The sequence below is a fragment of the Anolis sagrei genome, chromosome X (genome assembly GCF_037176765.1).
Source record: "Anolis sagrei isolate rAnoSag1 chromosome X, rAnoSag1.mat, whole genome shotgun sequence".
Classification (NCBI taxonomy): Eukaryota; Metazoa; Chordata; class Lepidosauria; order Squamata; family Dactyloidae; genus Anolis; species Anolis sagrei.
In genome coordinates this window covers 89,688,340-89,704,887 of record NC_090034.1, presented here as the reverse complement: position 1 = coordinate 89,704,887, position 16,548 = coordinate 89,688,340, and the positions used below count along the sequence as shown (strand labels likewise).

At 41.5% G+C, this 16,548-nt stretch overlaps 1 protein-coding gene across 1 annotated transcript in view; it reads right to left on the bottom strand.

Moving 5' to 3' along the window:
• Positions 1–555: 555 nt before the first annotated feature.
• Positions 556–16,548, bottom strand: part of LOC132780224 (leucine-rich glioma-inactivated protein 1) — a 29,618-nt gene continuing 13,625 nt past the window's right edge. Inside the window, exons 4-9 of the mRNA XM_060783811.2 lie at positions 16,341–16,412; positions 14,175–14,246; positions 10,969–11,138; positions 9,377–9,541; positions 6,570–7,075; positions 556–2,384 (exon numbers count right to left, since the gene is read on the bottom strand). Of these exons, the coding sequence (XP_060639794.1) occupies positions 2,079–2,384; positions 6,570–7,075; positions 9,377–9,541; positions 10,969–11,138; positions 14,175–14,246; positions 16,341–16,412 (1,291 nt within the window). The 3' untranslated portion in view covers positions 556–2,078. The remainder of the gene's footprint in view (positions 2,385–6,569; positions 7,076–9,376; positions 9,542–10,968; positions 11,139–14,174; positions 14,247–16,340; positions 16,413–16,548) is intronic.

Below are 16,548 nucleotides of genomic sequence, written 5' to 3'. Positions count from 1 at the left end.
ATTTAGCTAATTTAGGACACCATAAAACTCTCCAGCAGCATGCAAAAGAATGAGGAAGTACTCCATCGGTGTCACAAGTGGACAGTGAAGTGACAGCTCCCTGAGGAATTTGAAGCATACCCTCATGAAACTGGAAGGTTAAGTAGGCTCTATGTGTCTGTCTATATATGTTCTGCGTCTATGGCATTGAATGTTTGCCATGTACATGTGCATTGTGATCCACCCTGAGTCCCCTGGGGGGTGAGAAAGGTGGAATATAAATACTGTAAATAATAATAATAATAATAATAATAATAATAATAATAATACCTTGGTATCCAATTCACTGAGTAGAATTTTGAACAAATTCCAATTAATATTGTCAAAAGCCTTTTCTGCATCTAGTGCTATCAAAGTCAATTCTTTATGATTGTTAATCTCGTAATATTCAATAATATAAATTAAGTTTCTTACATTGTCTTTGATACTTGCCTGTCGAGTTGCCTTCTGGTGTGATCCATCCATGATGCTATAACTCGCAGTAGCGGAGTAATTAATGTCACTCCTGAGCCCAAAAACAATATATTTCTTTTTATTTACAATGCTCACATGTGGGATCCCACATCATGAATGGGAGACAGAAGAGGATATTAGTCTGTCCTTTGGAAGATACCTCGTGTGGTGTGTTCCATCTTCACCTGTGTGATCCCAGCCTCACATCCTTATGATTCCAGCATGGGAATAAAATACTTTAGTATATGTATTCCTTGTAGTCAGTGCTGCCCGTTACTGGAGAAAGGTCTGATGGATTTGAACAACATGCTGGTTATTTACAGGTAAAGCATAAATAATACTGTATTTCTTCACTGTCATGTCCAACTCCTCCTTGACAGAACCTGTTCTAGATCTGCATTCTCTTCTACCTACCCACCTTATCAATCCGTTCAACCTATCCTGTGCCATCTTGTTTTTCTTTCTCAACCCCACCCCACCCTGTAAAGATCTATGAGAGATCCTTGTGTGCTTAAAGTTAAGTTTGTGCTTTTAGTTGTGTTTTAACAACTTGACATGGCACAATGCCTGAAATCATATCTATAATTTCTTTTAAAAAATAAACAATAAAGTGTAAGATTGAAAATGATAGTTAAAACACATTTGACGCAACTGAGCAGGCAGTAATTGCAACCTCTTTCTGTCTAGGGCTACGTGCCACTGAATGCCATGAGATTTCCATATGAGCATGCATAGGGATCATGCTGCTTGCCTCAGTGAAAGCCTGGAACAGCCCTTTGCTGTTTCTTAAACGACATTTATGCTTCAGTCCTAGACACCCTCGCTTTTTGAGCAGGCATGCGTAGGATTGCACTGTTAGTTACAACTATCTTGTGCCGGACTGCATGAATACTTTTTTTAAAGGAATCGTGCATTTTCAAAATAAAATAATTTATAGTAAAAACAAGCAAGCAGAGAAAATAAGCAATCGGTAATGGTTTCCACTGAACCCCTTTAAAAGGGAATAGAGGTTGGGAGAGGGGGTGAAAAATACAAAAGAAACAAGCATCCTAAGTCAGGATGAGAAATGAAACTGAAATGCAAGAGTATCCACTCTTTAGCTGGGGAAAAGTAACTTGCTGGGGACACGATTCGGAGTGATTACTGGCAAGGTTCTGCCTCTCCAAACCTATGTGCTTCATTGGTGATGAGGTTTCGTTTAGCCCCATTGAAAGCATGCGGGCCTCTGGTCTTACCATCTCCAGAAATCGCTGGATCTCTTTATTACCTACTAGTGGGTAAAGCAATAATGTAAGCATCCTGTTGAGGATTCCTCCTGCCATTCTTTGCACCCACTAGCAATTGATGATGGTTCTCAGTTGCCTGATTTTCACCACTGGCTAACTGTTGCCCAGCACTCCCATTTGGGGCCACTGGAGAAGTTGTGCTACCAGCAGCATCATCGGCTTCCAGTGCTGCCCCCTGGTGGTTCCCTTTGGCACTGAACTTCCTCCAGGGGCTGATGCTGCTTTCCGTTCCTGCACCTCCTCTCTTCCCCGCAGTGGCTGCCTCCTCTGCTGATGCCCACAACCCCACCATCACCAGCCTCAGGCACTCTGATCGATGATGACATGCTGGTAGATGTGCGTTTTGCCCTTGAAGCTGGAGGCGATAAGGAAGTCTCGCTGGTCCACGCTGAGGTGAGCAAAGGAGCGCGGGGCCTGGGTGTTCAGCTCTTGGAAGTGTTGGAAGAGCCCAGTGATGGGGTCATAGCGGTACACTTTGCTGAAAGAGTAATCGTTGCCTAGAAACGCATAGCGGTAGCCACCAATGGTCAGTGGCTGGAAGACCATAGATCCCCGGGAAGGCATCTGCTGGACATCTCGGAACATGGAGCCGTCCCAATGCATCACCTGATGGTAGAAGAGATTGCCATGAGTTCAGGAAAGAGGATGGCTTCCATAAATTGTGTATCAAGTCTTAACATTCTATGATGGAAACTACAGAACATGAACCAGTGCTAAGCAATAGAAGGCAGAGAGCTCGGAAAGAGAGCTCGGAAAACTTACCATATATACTCAAGTATAAGCCTAGTTTTCCAGCCGCTTTTTTAGGCTGAAAAAGCCCTCCTCAACTTATACTCGAGTCAAGGTTATTTGTTATTTTACTTTATTATTATTATTATTATTATTATTATTTTACAGACACAAAAACACAGTATGTCACAGCAAATGAGATCTATATGCTGGATTTTGTATCACAAAATCACAAGTTGAACACTTCCCAAGCGTCTAGGACTGTGTGATGTATTTTTGAATGATGCGTGCAGATCCAAGTAAGGTGGCCTTTTGCAGTTGTCAGATTGTGATTTTGTCAATGTTTATTGTTTCCAAATGCCGGCTGAGATCTTTTGGCACAGCACCCAGTGTGCCAATGACCACTGGGAATCCCTGTACTGGTTTATGCCAGAGCCTTTGCAGTTTGATTTTGAGGTCCTGATAACGGCTGAGTTTTTCTTGTTGTTTTTCCTCAATGCGACTGTCACCTGGAATGGCGACACCAATAATCCAAACCTTTTTCTTTTCCACAATCGTGATGTCTGGCGTATTGTGTTCATTTCCCCCTACCTTTGCAGGTTTACGATCCCACCAATTATTTACTGCTGGCAGGTGGTACTTGTGACATAAGTTCCAGTGAATCATTTGGGCCACAGAGTTGTGCCTTTGTTTGTAATAATAATAATAATAATAATAATAATAATAATATTTATTATTTTACTCTATTTATTATTATTGTTATTATTATTGTTATTATTATTATTATTATAACATTTACATTATTTTACTCTAGTGGATTACATTTATTATTCTACTTTCTTTCTTATTGTTATTCCATTTATTATTTTACTATTTATTATTATTAATTTTATTATTTTACCCACTTATTATTTTTACATTTATTATTTTACTCTATCATTACTGTTTTTATTACTTCTCCATTGTTTTATTCTATTATTATTATTATTATTACATTTATTATTTTTCTTTATTATTATTGGAAGAATACGTAAGCACATTTACACTGAAGAAGGTTAGAATAATGGTTTAATCAGAGTTGGGCAGTCTTATCTTAAATTACGGTTTTATGTAAATATTCAAAAACATTTAACCTACTGATGCCTCACTTAATGCAATTTTATGGGTAGCTATTTTTATTTTGAAATTTACCAGTAGCTACAGCATTTCCTACCCTCGGCTTTTACTCAATTCAATTTGTTTTTTTGTGGTAAAATTAGGTGCCTTTATTTATATTTGGGTCAACTTATATGGTGCCTTTTTTGGATAGTTTCCCACAAAGTTCTGGGAGTTCTAGTCCACAAAAGAAGCATGTGGTTCAGGTTCCAAGCATGTGGTTCAGGAAACAGATTTTAGAGTTGCAGGAAGCAATTAGAAGTATTTCTAAACAGGTACCACAAATTTTGGCAGCTGGACCCAGACACAAAACGGTGCCTCAGAGGTCACAGCCAACTACATACTGCACCCCATGACATATTCATTAAAATAATGTGCCATGTAAATAAAGTTGTTGCAAATTAGGGATTCTAGCACTCAAACCTAGATTTTAATTTTTAAAATAATTGGATAGTCACACTGATTTTGAAAATGCCTAGAGATCTTGCAGTATATTTTGGTCTTTTGCTTATCTCTGTGGTAATGCTTGTGATGAGAATTGGATCATCACACAGGTGCACCTCTTGTGGTTATCTGATCTGGCATTTCTCTCAGATCGACTAACCAAAGGGTGGGATGGAAAGCTATGGTCAGTTCATTTACATAAAACGGTATAAATGTAACATACATCCATATCCCTCAACTTCTCCAAGCGCTGAATAGAGTGCAAGCAAGAACCAGCATTTTGTTGGTGACATGTGCAGACATACCTGTGGATTACATTTGTGCATGCACTTTTTCATGCAAAAGAAGGTATACAGTACCATCTAGCTCAGGCATGGTCAAACTTCAGCCTTCCAGGTGTTGTGGACTTCAACTCCCACAATTCCTAACAGCTGGTAGGCTGTTAGGAATTGTAGGAGTTGAAGCCCAAAACATCTGAAGGGCTGAAGCTTGCCCATGCCTGATCTAGCTAGTACTGCCATCCAGAAGACCCAATAGTACCTCATGCAACAACAGCTGAGTGGCTGCTGGGCACAGCTCCATCTCCCTGCCCAGTAAATATCTCTTTGTTAAATCTAAGAGGTTTCAATTGCTCATTTTGCATTGTTACAGGAGTAGTTCTATTGTTGCTGAGAAAACCCATCCCATCCTTGTTTTTTTACTTAGTGTGAGAACTGCAGCTAAGCTCAGTTGTGCAGGCAGAAGCAAAGGACATAATTAAGAGCTTCAGTCCCATTTGTCCTAGCTCCACAACAACACTTTTCAAAATAAGACACCTTTCCAATAGAAGCACCTCACTTCCAAATCATTTGGAAGTTGAGATCATTTTGTGCTTTATGTGGAATTTAAAGGAGCAATCCAAGGTGCTGAATCTATTTTGGGTTAGGGTTCAGCACCTTGGATAGGTCCTTTAAAGATCCAACTAAAGTAAAGGATGGAGCTACATTACCATAGAAAGCAGTCTGAATATGTATTATATGATCAGTGCAAAACCATAAAATGCTGTTTAACTGCATTGAACTGTAATGTGTGTGTGCGTGTATCAGACTCAAACTGCAGTCCATGGAAGTGTGGATCCAGCCTAAACTGATTCATTACTCACCAGATGCAACAATCCAGATGTGATCTGATTAATGCAAAATAAAGTCATAGGCCTGAAACTTGTCCCACCCATTTGATTTGTGTTTCCGTTTCATTTCATTCATTTGGATGACATGAAACGGGAAGACCTCTTTTGGAACAAAATACACTCGAAATGAAAGGCAGGTGGGAGCGGATACCAGCTCCAAGACTGCTTTTTGGATCAATTGCCTGGGACCTGGCAGGGCCTGCAGCCGAGCGTCTAGTAAGGAGTGCTCCTTACTCGGTGTTTGGCTGCAGGCACCCCAGTGTTTTGGGTCTACAGGCGCAGACTTTGGACCTACACATCTGAGCCTTGCAGGGCCTGCAGCCAAGCACCGAGTAAGGAGCATTCCTTACTCAGGGCTCGGCTGCAGGTACTGCCAGGCACGGCTGCGTAGGACCAAAGCTGGCACCTTTAGACCCATGCACTTTGGGCCTATGGGGAAGCTCTCCCCCCCCCCCCCAAAAAAAAGGGTGGAAAGAAAATGGATCTTTCAGACCCGAAAACAAAAAACAAATATCTGACCTTCCAATTTCAGAAGGCTCAGACAAAATGGATCAGGGGCCCCACCGAAAGCTGGGACTTGAAACGGATGAAGGCAAGCCCCAAATGCACATAACATTCCTTCTCCAGAACTGGCAACTACAGTTCTAATAATGAAGCTTGAATATAACTGAGTGAAGTGGCCCTCTGTACTAGGGATCTGAAGGATATTCACAAATGTTCTATTCCTCAACAACAATGTGTGCCCCAACACTGAGACTCCCTGTCAAAAATTGTCAGTGATACCAAGATTTTGTCTCTGCAAAACAGCAAAAAGATAACTGCTTTTTCTCATCAGTGAAAGCAAAACTAAACAGAAAACGTGTCCAAAAAATCTCTTGTATTTTGTACAAGAGATGTATTTTTTTCGTTTGCAAAAGGCCAAACTCCTTTATACAAGAAACTCTTAAATACTTTTTCATTTAAAAAAACTTAAAATGCAAAATAAATGGAAAAAAATTGAAAAACCCAACACAAAATCCCATAATGTAATGGTGGGAGAAGAAAACTGTTTGGGTTTTTTTTTCAAGCACCTATGCAAGATAGAACATATATCCCATACTTAGTTGCTTGCTTAGATCCTGTTTTGCCTCTGAACTATCAGCCCTTATTTGTAGTTAGGAAACATGATGTGAAGTAAACTGTAAGTGTGGTGAGAATAGTGGCAAAAGTAGTGACACTTAATATATCTTTCAGTATGCATGCACAACTTCTTTTCCTGACAAGTAAGACCTGGCAGTGATCCCTAGTAACCTCACCTTGGAATCACCCAGGAAGCGAGTCAGGCAAATGTAAACATCCTCCTTGACTTTGAAATGCTTGACCGCATAGACATCATCCATGTCAGGGATATCCGTGCGGCGCACAAACTCCTTCTTATTCCACTGGTAGATGACGGGACGCTGGGAGCTGCTGGCCAGGATGAGGTGGGGCTTTCCCGCAATCTCCAGAAATTCGGCATCCGTATCGCGGTACCAGGGGTGCAGCGATTGGTGAGAATAGAAGCCATGACCATTCCAGCGGTATAGAGTGGTGGAGCCAGCCTTGGAGCTGTCAGCCATGATGAAATACCAGTCCCCTTCTACGCGGAAGACCTCAATGTCATTGGGTTTACGCATGCGAGAGCTCTCTATCACCTGCATGTGTAGGAACTGGCCTGTTGCTTCGTGCCGTTTGTAGATGTGTGAGCCTTTGAACAGCTGGGCCACAATCACAAAGAGCTCACCCTCGATCACCAGGGGCTTGCAGACCACTGTGGATGAACCTAGGAAGTGTCAAAAGGTGAGAAGAGAATGAATAGCAACTGCATCTTTCACTGACATCTGATGTTAGGATATCAAGGGCATCTAAGCAAGGAGGATTTTAATCCCTGTAAGATCATACTGAAATAAATCTTAAAGGTACCCAAGACTCCTCCTGCGCTTTCTTCCCTAATTTCCCATAGTTAACAGAACAGTGTTCCACATTGGGCATGCGTATCTGCAGCAGAGTAGCAAAGCATACGGATAGATGTCTTCACTGTGTCTGGTTGTAATCCCCATGTTGTGCCAGTAAATTTTATATAATATTATTTATAGCACACACTTTTTGCTTGATAGTTAGCAGTGCTTCTTGTAAGTCAGAGCACAGTCCAGGGTAACTCCCAGGTATTTGGGTTTGCTGCAATGCTCCAGTGGGATTCCTTCCCAGGTAATCCTCAGAGGTCAAGATGCTTGTCTGTTTACTTTTAAGCTTTTTTAAATATTTGAATTGTTCAATTGATCTGTCATGTTTATTACTGTATGTTTAAATTGATATGCTAATTGTTTAAATCGATATGTCATGTTTATTATTATATGTGTAATATGGCATTGTGTGCCATGGTCTGTAAGCCGCCCTCAGTCCCCCATTGGAGTGAGAAGAGCAGGTATAAATGTAGCATAACAACAACAACAGTAGCAGCATATGTCTTGTGCACCAGCTGCGCCCGTACCTTGGGAAGTCTGACTTGACCACGGTAGTCCACGCTCTGGTTACATCCCGTTTAGACTACTGCAACGCTCTCCATGGGGGGTTGCCTTTGAAGACGGCTCGGAAGCTCCAACTAGTCCAACGCTCGGCAGCCATGACTTTAACAGGAGTGGAGCGCAGGGAGCATACAACCCCCCTGCTGCGCCAACTCCACTGGCTACCGATTTGCTACCGGGCTCAATTCAAAGTGCTGGCGTTGGCCTTTAAAGCCCTAAACGGTTCCGGCCCAAGTTACCTATCTGACAGCATCTCTGCCTATGAACCCACCAGGGCTTTAAGATCTTCCGGGGAAGCCCTACTCTCGATCCCACCTGCTTCTCAAGCACGGTTGGCGGGGGACGAGAGATAGGGCCTTCTCGGTGGTGGCCCCTCGGCTGTGGAACGCCCTTCCCACGGACATTAGGCTAGCACCATCTCTAATGGTATTCCGTAAAAAAGTTAAGACCTGGTTGTTTGAGCAGGCGTTTGAATAATTAGTGCAATAATTGGTAATGAACATAGGAATGGAAAATGGTTGACGAGTCTGGATTATGTTTTTGTGGATGAGATGATAGTGATTAGTTATTGTAATAAGTGTTTATTAATTGTGTGCTGCGTGGGATTGTTAACTGTTTTATATCTAGCATTGAATTTCTGCTGTTTTTGTTGGTTGTGAACCGCTGTGAGTCGCCTTCGGCTGAGAACAGCGGTATATAAGTAAAGTAAAGTAAAGTAAAGTAAGTAAGTAAATAAATAATAGATGGATTAGGAATCAGCTTGTTTTCCCTGTAATAGACAGTAAGAGCACCTAAAGCCTCAGAGAGCTTCTGTTCAACCATTTCAACGCTCCCTGCTTTGGTGGTGATGCCATGATCATCAGCATAGATGAAACTCTCTGTCCCTTCTGGCAGAGGCTGATCATTTGTGTAAATGTTAAACATTGATAGAGCAAGCACTCTCCCCTGAGGCAGCAGAATATCAAGTCAATACCAAGACTCCCTCTTGGGCACACAGAAGACTGGGTGACTTGGAAGGACTGAGTTCTAGCACCACGAGATGCAGAGTCAATCTTAAGAAATGGGGCCACAAAGTGGAGTCCATGACATGCGAGTGCGGAGAAGAGCAAACCACAGACCACCTACTACAATGAAATCCGAGCCCTGCCCCATACACAATGGAGGACCTTCTCACCGCAACACCAGAGACACTCCAAGTGGCCAGCTACTAGTCAAAGGACATTTAGTATAATGCCAAGTTTGTGTTTTTAAATACATTACAATTGTACCCTTGGTTTGCTTCTGACATGACAAATAAATAAAAATAAGAGCAATAACCATGGGTTGAACCAGATAGCCCTGTAGTCTGTCTCAACTCTATGATTCTATGAATAGTTCCATGGGATATGGACAAAATGATGAAGAGATGAAAAACTGTTGTAGGAGGCAGGATACAACAGAGTTGGAGTAAGATATTTTTCAACCTGAAGAAAAAAAGGAAAGATGGACACACTGCTCCATGTCCCATGCTGTATCCTTGAGGATGTGAGGATGGAAGGGGAAGAGTGTGAGTGTCTCACCATTGATGTAGGCATAGTTGCGAAATTTCCCTGCCACGTGATCCCACTCTAAGAAACTGCAGCGTCCAGTGAAAGGCTGGGCAACCACCAAGTTCTGTTCTCCATTGTAGGTGAAGGTTTCTACTGAGAGCGATTGTTCAGGCAGGGTATCAAAGAGTACAAGGTCTAAGGAAAGAAGGTAGGAGTTAGTGCTAGAACAAAGAGCGGTACCTCACCCTGCCATAGTGTTTGTCATGGCAAACTACATTGATTACTATAAACAGTTCATCCAACTGGGTATGTTTGCAAGAGTTGTTATTTCAGATGTGTTTTACAGTTTGTACATAGTTATTTATCGTACTGCTTACTGCTGTGCTTTTTGTTTCTGGAGAGCCCTGCTGACTCATAACACAAGCCCATATCTTTAAAAGGTTTTCTTTGGAGCCTAGAGCACAGAAAACACAGTCCAAAGCACTTCCTAGGAAATTACGAAAACACAATTGTAGTTACGTGGAAAAGGGTGTTAACTCTCATTATGTTACAATTTGACTTGATTGCAGCTTGATTACTTGCAAACTCCATTCATGACTGGTATCTACTGATAGATCTCTCCTCTTTTACAAATTCTGGCCATTTTTCTTGCTGATTGAAATTTGTGTGTGTGTGGGGGGGGGGGGGGAGGGTGTTCTCTGTGTAGTCTGACATGGTAGTTGTTAGAGTCGACCGTGTTCTCAAATATGCTGTGTCCAACATATCTCAAACATATCTGAAACTGGACTGATAAGTTTTATACCTATGTATACTGTAAACCAAATACGTCATATTTTAAAATCAAAGTCTACTTCATTTTTGTCTCTTGAGTGCATGATATAAAACAAGTTGTTTTACGGGAGAGTATATATTTTTGGGCACTGAAAAACTCTTCTGAAGCACTGATACTTTTTTATACACTGGCAAGTCTCTATTTTCCTAACAGAGCAGAGATAACAGGTTATTCAGTCTAACAACTGAAATCATTGCCTTGCATAATTATATTTGATTGTATACCACAAAAGAGGATTCTGCTCTAAAGGGTTTTTGGCTCTTTTCTGAAAGATTAGGCTTAAAGGTTATGATCTCCAAATGGTGTTTTACAAAAGGTTATGAATGCCATTTTCCAAAACTTTACATGCTTTTTTTTTTTTTTTTTTTAAAAAAGCTTCATTTCAATTTTATTTTCTCTCTGTAGGGAGTTGTTATTCTTCTTGCACCTACTTATTTATTTGTTTGCTTAAAAACATATTTCATGTTTTTTATTTTTTAAAAAGCTTTCATGGATACATTTTATGAAACCAAGAGTAAAATGGCAACAACAACAACAACAATTTTGTCCAATAGCCCTTTTGTCTCATAGTCTGTATCAGATGCTCCATGCTATATGTATTGTGGTTCTGTGTGTTTTACTTACTAAACCACTAAAGCACAGAAAGTACTCCAAAGTTCTAAAGTACAGAAAGCTACCTCCAAGGGGAGAAAAGGAGAAGAACAAGGGAGTTCTAACCTTCAGTAGATGAGGCATGGAGAAAAGGGAATATTTCAGTGATAGAAGCATACAGGACAAAGAGATGTCATACCCGTAGTGATGCAGTCAAATTCCCCCAGACGGAGTTCACTAAGGCTGGTGCGGTTCAGCTCAGGTGGGGACCGGCACTCGATGGGTTCCACCAAGGCATTGGTTTGGCTCAACCACTCCACCAGCCATTTCAACTTGCAGTCACAATGGAAAGCATTTCCCCTCAAGTCCCTGCCAGGAAAGAAACCACTCTCACCAACAACCATTTTGAAATGTATCAACAAAAAAGGCCATCAAAAATCTAAAATGCACTATTCTACCTATACTATTATTATTTTGAATAATGATTCACATTTCACATTGTTCTAATTTGTCACTTCTGTAAAACGGGTGTTTATTGGCTCCTACTCTAATATCTATGCGAACGGTCTAGTGTTTAGCCAAAATGGACTCTCCTTCACCAGCAAACAGGAAAAGAGAGATTTCCATCCTTATGTATGCAGATGATCTAGTGCTTCTATCTCTTTTTTGGCTGGGTCTTAAAAATCTTCTGAAGGTTTTCAGTAAATATTGCCAAGAAGAATATCTATCAATAAACTACTTCAAGACCAAAGTGATGTTTTTTGGAAGACACTGTCCCAGGTACAAATGGACTTAAAACCAACATGCCAAAGAACAAACTCACTTACATTAAAGTCTCGTTTATCCAACATAAATGGGCCAGCAGAACGTCGAATAAATGAAAATGTCGGATAATAAGGAATCTCCTACTGGTACCCATCCAATGTGGCACTAAACACCTAGAATACTAACAACAGGGACTCAAAGCATTAAGGCAAAGCAACGCCTTGGGGCTATAGCAGCCCAGCAGGAAGTTCCCGGATGCAGAAGAGGAGCGTGGAAATCACAGAGGGAAGAAGGCAGGACACTTCTTCTTCTAGTCCTGCCTCTTTTCCCTCTTTCCTCCTGCCTACTCCTCCTTGTCTTGCCTTTTTTCACTTATTAGGAATGGAGAGAGAGTTATGGAGCACTCCTTTCATTAAAGGCGAAATACTGGAGGAAAAGGGGGCATTGGATAGGAGAGTCAGATAAGATGGAATGTCGGATAAGCGAAGGTCGGATAAGCGAGACTCTACTGTATTTAGTGAATCCCTTTCCTAGAAACATCACAGGGAAGCAGTGAAGCTGACAGCCAAAAAAACAATAGGTTCCCTGATGAACCCGCTCTAAAAAATTTCAGTAACCAAGTGCTGTCACAAATGCTTTTTGGTGCAGAAATCTGGGGCTCAGACACCAACATTTGTAAAACCTTGGAAATATTATAGAACAAGTTCCTACAAAAACTTTTTTCTCTTCCAGCTGGAACTCCAGCAGTACTTCTGTGCACTGAATCTGGACTGCCATTTTTGTGGGGGTTGGCCATTTTTAGCAACTTTTGACAGTTTATTGATTACTGCTTTATTAATTATCAATATAACACTATAACACATTCGTTTTATTCTTTTTCAGTTTTTTAGATTTAATGAACTAACTTTTGATAATTTAATATCAACATTTTAACATGCATAATTTAATATATTCACACTAAAGGTACAATTAGTTGTGCTATAGATTCTAAGAGTTGTGCAAAGAGGTGCTTGGGTTGTTGACCTCACTGTTCTTCTTCAACTGTATTTCTCTATTCCTTGGCTGCTGTCCACTGATATTGGACTCATTACTCTCCACCTTTCAATTCTTTCGGAATTAGGCTAGGATTCTGAATATCAGTTGGCACTTTGACAACAATTGGAAAAGTGGGGTTTTCTTTTTTACTACAGTCCCCAAAATTCCCTAGCAGGGAGCACACAATGAAAATGCATTAGTTTCTGAGGCACTTTCCAGGAACCTAGGAATACAGTAGAGTCTCATTTATCCAACATAAACAGGCTGGCAGAATGTTGGACAAACAAAATGTCGGATAATATGGAGTCTCTTAATGTTACCTGTCATACGGGGTGGTAGGCACCTAGAATACTAACAACGGGGACTCAAAGGATTAAGGCCAGGCAATGCCTTGGGGCTAGAGCGGCCCAGCAGGAAGTGCTCGGATAGAATCATAGAGTTGGAAGAGACCTCATGGGCCATCCAGTCCAACTCCCTGCTAAGAAGCAGGAACATTGCATTCAAAGCACCCCCAACAGATGGCCACCCAGCCTCTATTTAAAAGCTTCCAAAGAAGGAGCCTCCACCACACTCCAGAGCAGAGAGTTCCACTGCTGAATGGCTCACAGTCAGGAAGTTCTTCCTAATGTTCAAATGGAATCTCCTTTGTTGTAGTTTGAAGCCATTGTTCCACGTCCTAGTCTCCAGGCCAGCAGAAAATAAGCTTGCTCTCTCCTCCCTCTGACTTCCTCTCACATATTTATACATGGCTATCATCATGTCTTCTCTCAGCCTTCTCTTCTTCAAACTAAACATGCCCAGCTCTTTAAGCCACTCCTCATAGGGTTTGTTCTCCAGACCTTTGGTCATTTTAGTTGCCCTCCTCTGGACACATTCCAGCTTGTCAATATCTCTCTTCAATTGTGGTGCCCAGAATTGGACACAATATTCCAAGTGTGGTCTAACCAAGGCAGAATAGAGGGGTAGCATTACTTCCCTAGATCTAGACACTATATTCCTATTGATGCAGGCCAAAATCTCATTGGCTTTTTTGTCATCGCATCACATTGTTGGCTCATGTTTAACTTTTTGTCCACGAGGACCCCAAGATGCCGAAGAGGAGTGTGGAAATCACAGAGGGAAGGAGGGAGGATGCTTCCACTTCTGATCCTGCCTCTTTCCCCCCTTTCCTCCTTACTCCTCCTCCTTGTCTTGCCTTTTTCACTTTGGAAAGCATTCCTTTAATTGAAGGGGAAATGCTGGAGGAAAAGGGGGGTGTTGAATAAGAACGTTGGATAAGCGAGGGTTTACTGTATTGCAATTCAGAGAAAATTTTTTTCCAAGCTTTGTGGTGCTCTGAACTGTCATAACAGCTGCAGTGCCTCCCGTTAGTTAAGTAACTGGTTTTCCTTAACTGAGTACAATCCAAGTGGGCGGAATCATAACTCCACCATCTCCAGGATGGGATCTGGAATACAAGATATCTGTAATCAATGTGCTTTCTCAACTTGTCTTAGCAGTAAATTGGAAGAACAACGGGAAACAGGCAGGAAGCAAACTGTTAATCCTTCCTACTCATAGCCATTCCTCACCATTTGTTGCCCTTCCCCTTGCCCTTCAACTCACACTGAAGTCAAAGAATCCAAGCCTCGGAACAAGTGTCTTGGCAATGTCTGCAGGTTATTGTTGGCCAAATTCCTGTGGGTAAGGGGAGAAAAACAACCTTAGAAGAAAGGCACCATAAACATGCTCAGTTGGAGGCTGTGGGGAAAGATACTGCAATTAGGGTTGCCAGATGTTGGGGCAAGGAGGTGAAATCTCAGGAGGAGAGCACTGTCTTGAAAGCTGTCTGTGTTTTTACTAATTATACAGGCAGTCTCCAAGTTAGAAACATCTGACTTACAAACAATTCACAGTGAAGAACAGAGTGAGAAAAAAGAAATGAGAGAAATCTACCCCTCAGAAGGGAAATTCAGTCCTGAAAGAGTTATCATGGTTCCGGAAAGGTGTCTCCACTAAAGCTTTATCACCAATCCTTTTTTCCACAAGAAGCCACATTTTTCAAAATCCAATTATCATGAAGCCAAAAAGTGTCAATGATGGGCACGCTCTCTTTGTGGCTCTTTCTTTCCTCCTTCCATTTCCCTCACACACTTTCTCCCACTCTCTTTTCCTTCCTTCCTTCCTTCCTTCTTCACTTGCTTTCCCTCATATAGTCTTCCCTTCTTTTTCTTCCTTCCTTCCCTTCCTTTATTGCTTTTTTCTTTCCTTCCTTTCTCTTCCCTTTTTTCTATTTTTTTTCCTTCCTTCTCCTCATACCTTTCCCCCCTTTCCCCTTTCCTCTCCAACTTTCCCTGCTTTTAAAGTAAGCTCCAGCTGCAATCATTTCACAGTGTAGATGCACCCAGATTAGGTTCATGGACCTTGGGGAACTGCAATTCCAAAGATCATCTCATGGCATTTGAAGTAAGGTCCAACTGCATTCATTACACAGTGTAGATGCAGCCAGAGAAGGGTGTGGATCTTGGGAAACTATAAATCCCAGGAGGACTCAATCACACTGATTTATGGCATTTAAAGTGGAGTGCAAGGGCATTCGTTCCATACTGTAAATGCACCCAGAGAAGGGTATGGACCTTGGAAAACGATGAATCCCAGGACTGCACAGCATGGAGACATGGCATAACAACAACAATAACAAAAATAATACTAGCATTTAAAATGGGTCCCGGTTGCCTTTATTCTCCAGTGCAGATGCATCCAGAGAAGTTGTCCTGAGTTGCCTTTCAAAAACAGCCTTAATACAATGTTGAAAGTAAAAGAAAAATGCTTTACTTCAGCAGACACAAAGGATAAGCAAATGCAATTGAAAAGTGCAAAAGAAAGCAAGGAAGTCTTAATCCAGACACAAATTAAAGTCTCTTACAAAATCACAAAAGAAACACCAGTCTTCAATCAGACAACGGGCAATGAACTAAGTCCTGAGCAGCAGACACAAAGCAGGTTCCATTGGAGTAAAAACATCAGTATCAGGGTCATTGGTACCAGTGAAAGCTGACTGCTCCTGCTTCTGATTTATAGCCCTGAATTCCCCATGCAGGAGGTGCTAGGGTGTCTCCCAATTAGCTCAGCATTTTTAGCAGCTATTCTGTCTGAACGCCGTTTGTGCTCTTTTAAAAACCTCATTGTCTGATTCTTCTTCTCCCTCCAATTCCTGAGCACTTCCCTGCTCCCCTTCCTCTTCCGAAGATGAGGAATCCCTAACAGGTGTGGACCTTGGGAAACTATAACTCCCAGGACTGCATAGTATGGAGCAAAAGGTAATGGTGGAACTTTCCCTAACAAGGGTATTTTTGGCTCCTCCCATAATTTCTCCTTCCACAAATTGGGGAAACATTTCGTTTTTAATCTGAGAGCAATAAATGCCATCACTTTACAGAATTGGCCAAACATCTGGATCATTTCCAAATAATTTACTTCCCCACCACCTCCTGAAATGTTTGAAAAGGGTTAGGGTTTGAAAAGAATGCTGGCCCCACGCTTAAAATAAGCAAAAAATTCTCTACCCTATGCTTGAACCCAACCTAATTTGATGAACACAGTGGCTTACCACATTTTAAGTGTAGCACTCCATGGAATTTAGTAAATGTGATGAAGTAGTAAAATGCTAATCTATGCCCTCTCTTTCCCTCTTTTTGAGTGACGCATTTGCTCTATTCTGGACATTAGTTAAGTGGCTACCATAAGTTTGACCTTAAGTGGAGATTGGGAATATGTCCAAGAAACACTCACAGATGTAGAAGATTCTTCAGGCCACGAAAGGCATTCTTGGAGATCGTTTCAAGCCTATTTTGCTCAATGAATCTGCAAGTCAAGAAACAATCTTGTTAAGTCATTAACAAGGAAAGAGAGCGGTGGAGGGAGTCATTTCCAAAGTTTTAATGATGTGCTTTATGGCTTCAGGTGATGCGAGAGGGATTTAGAAGCCTAAAATTGCAAC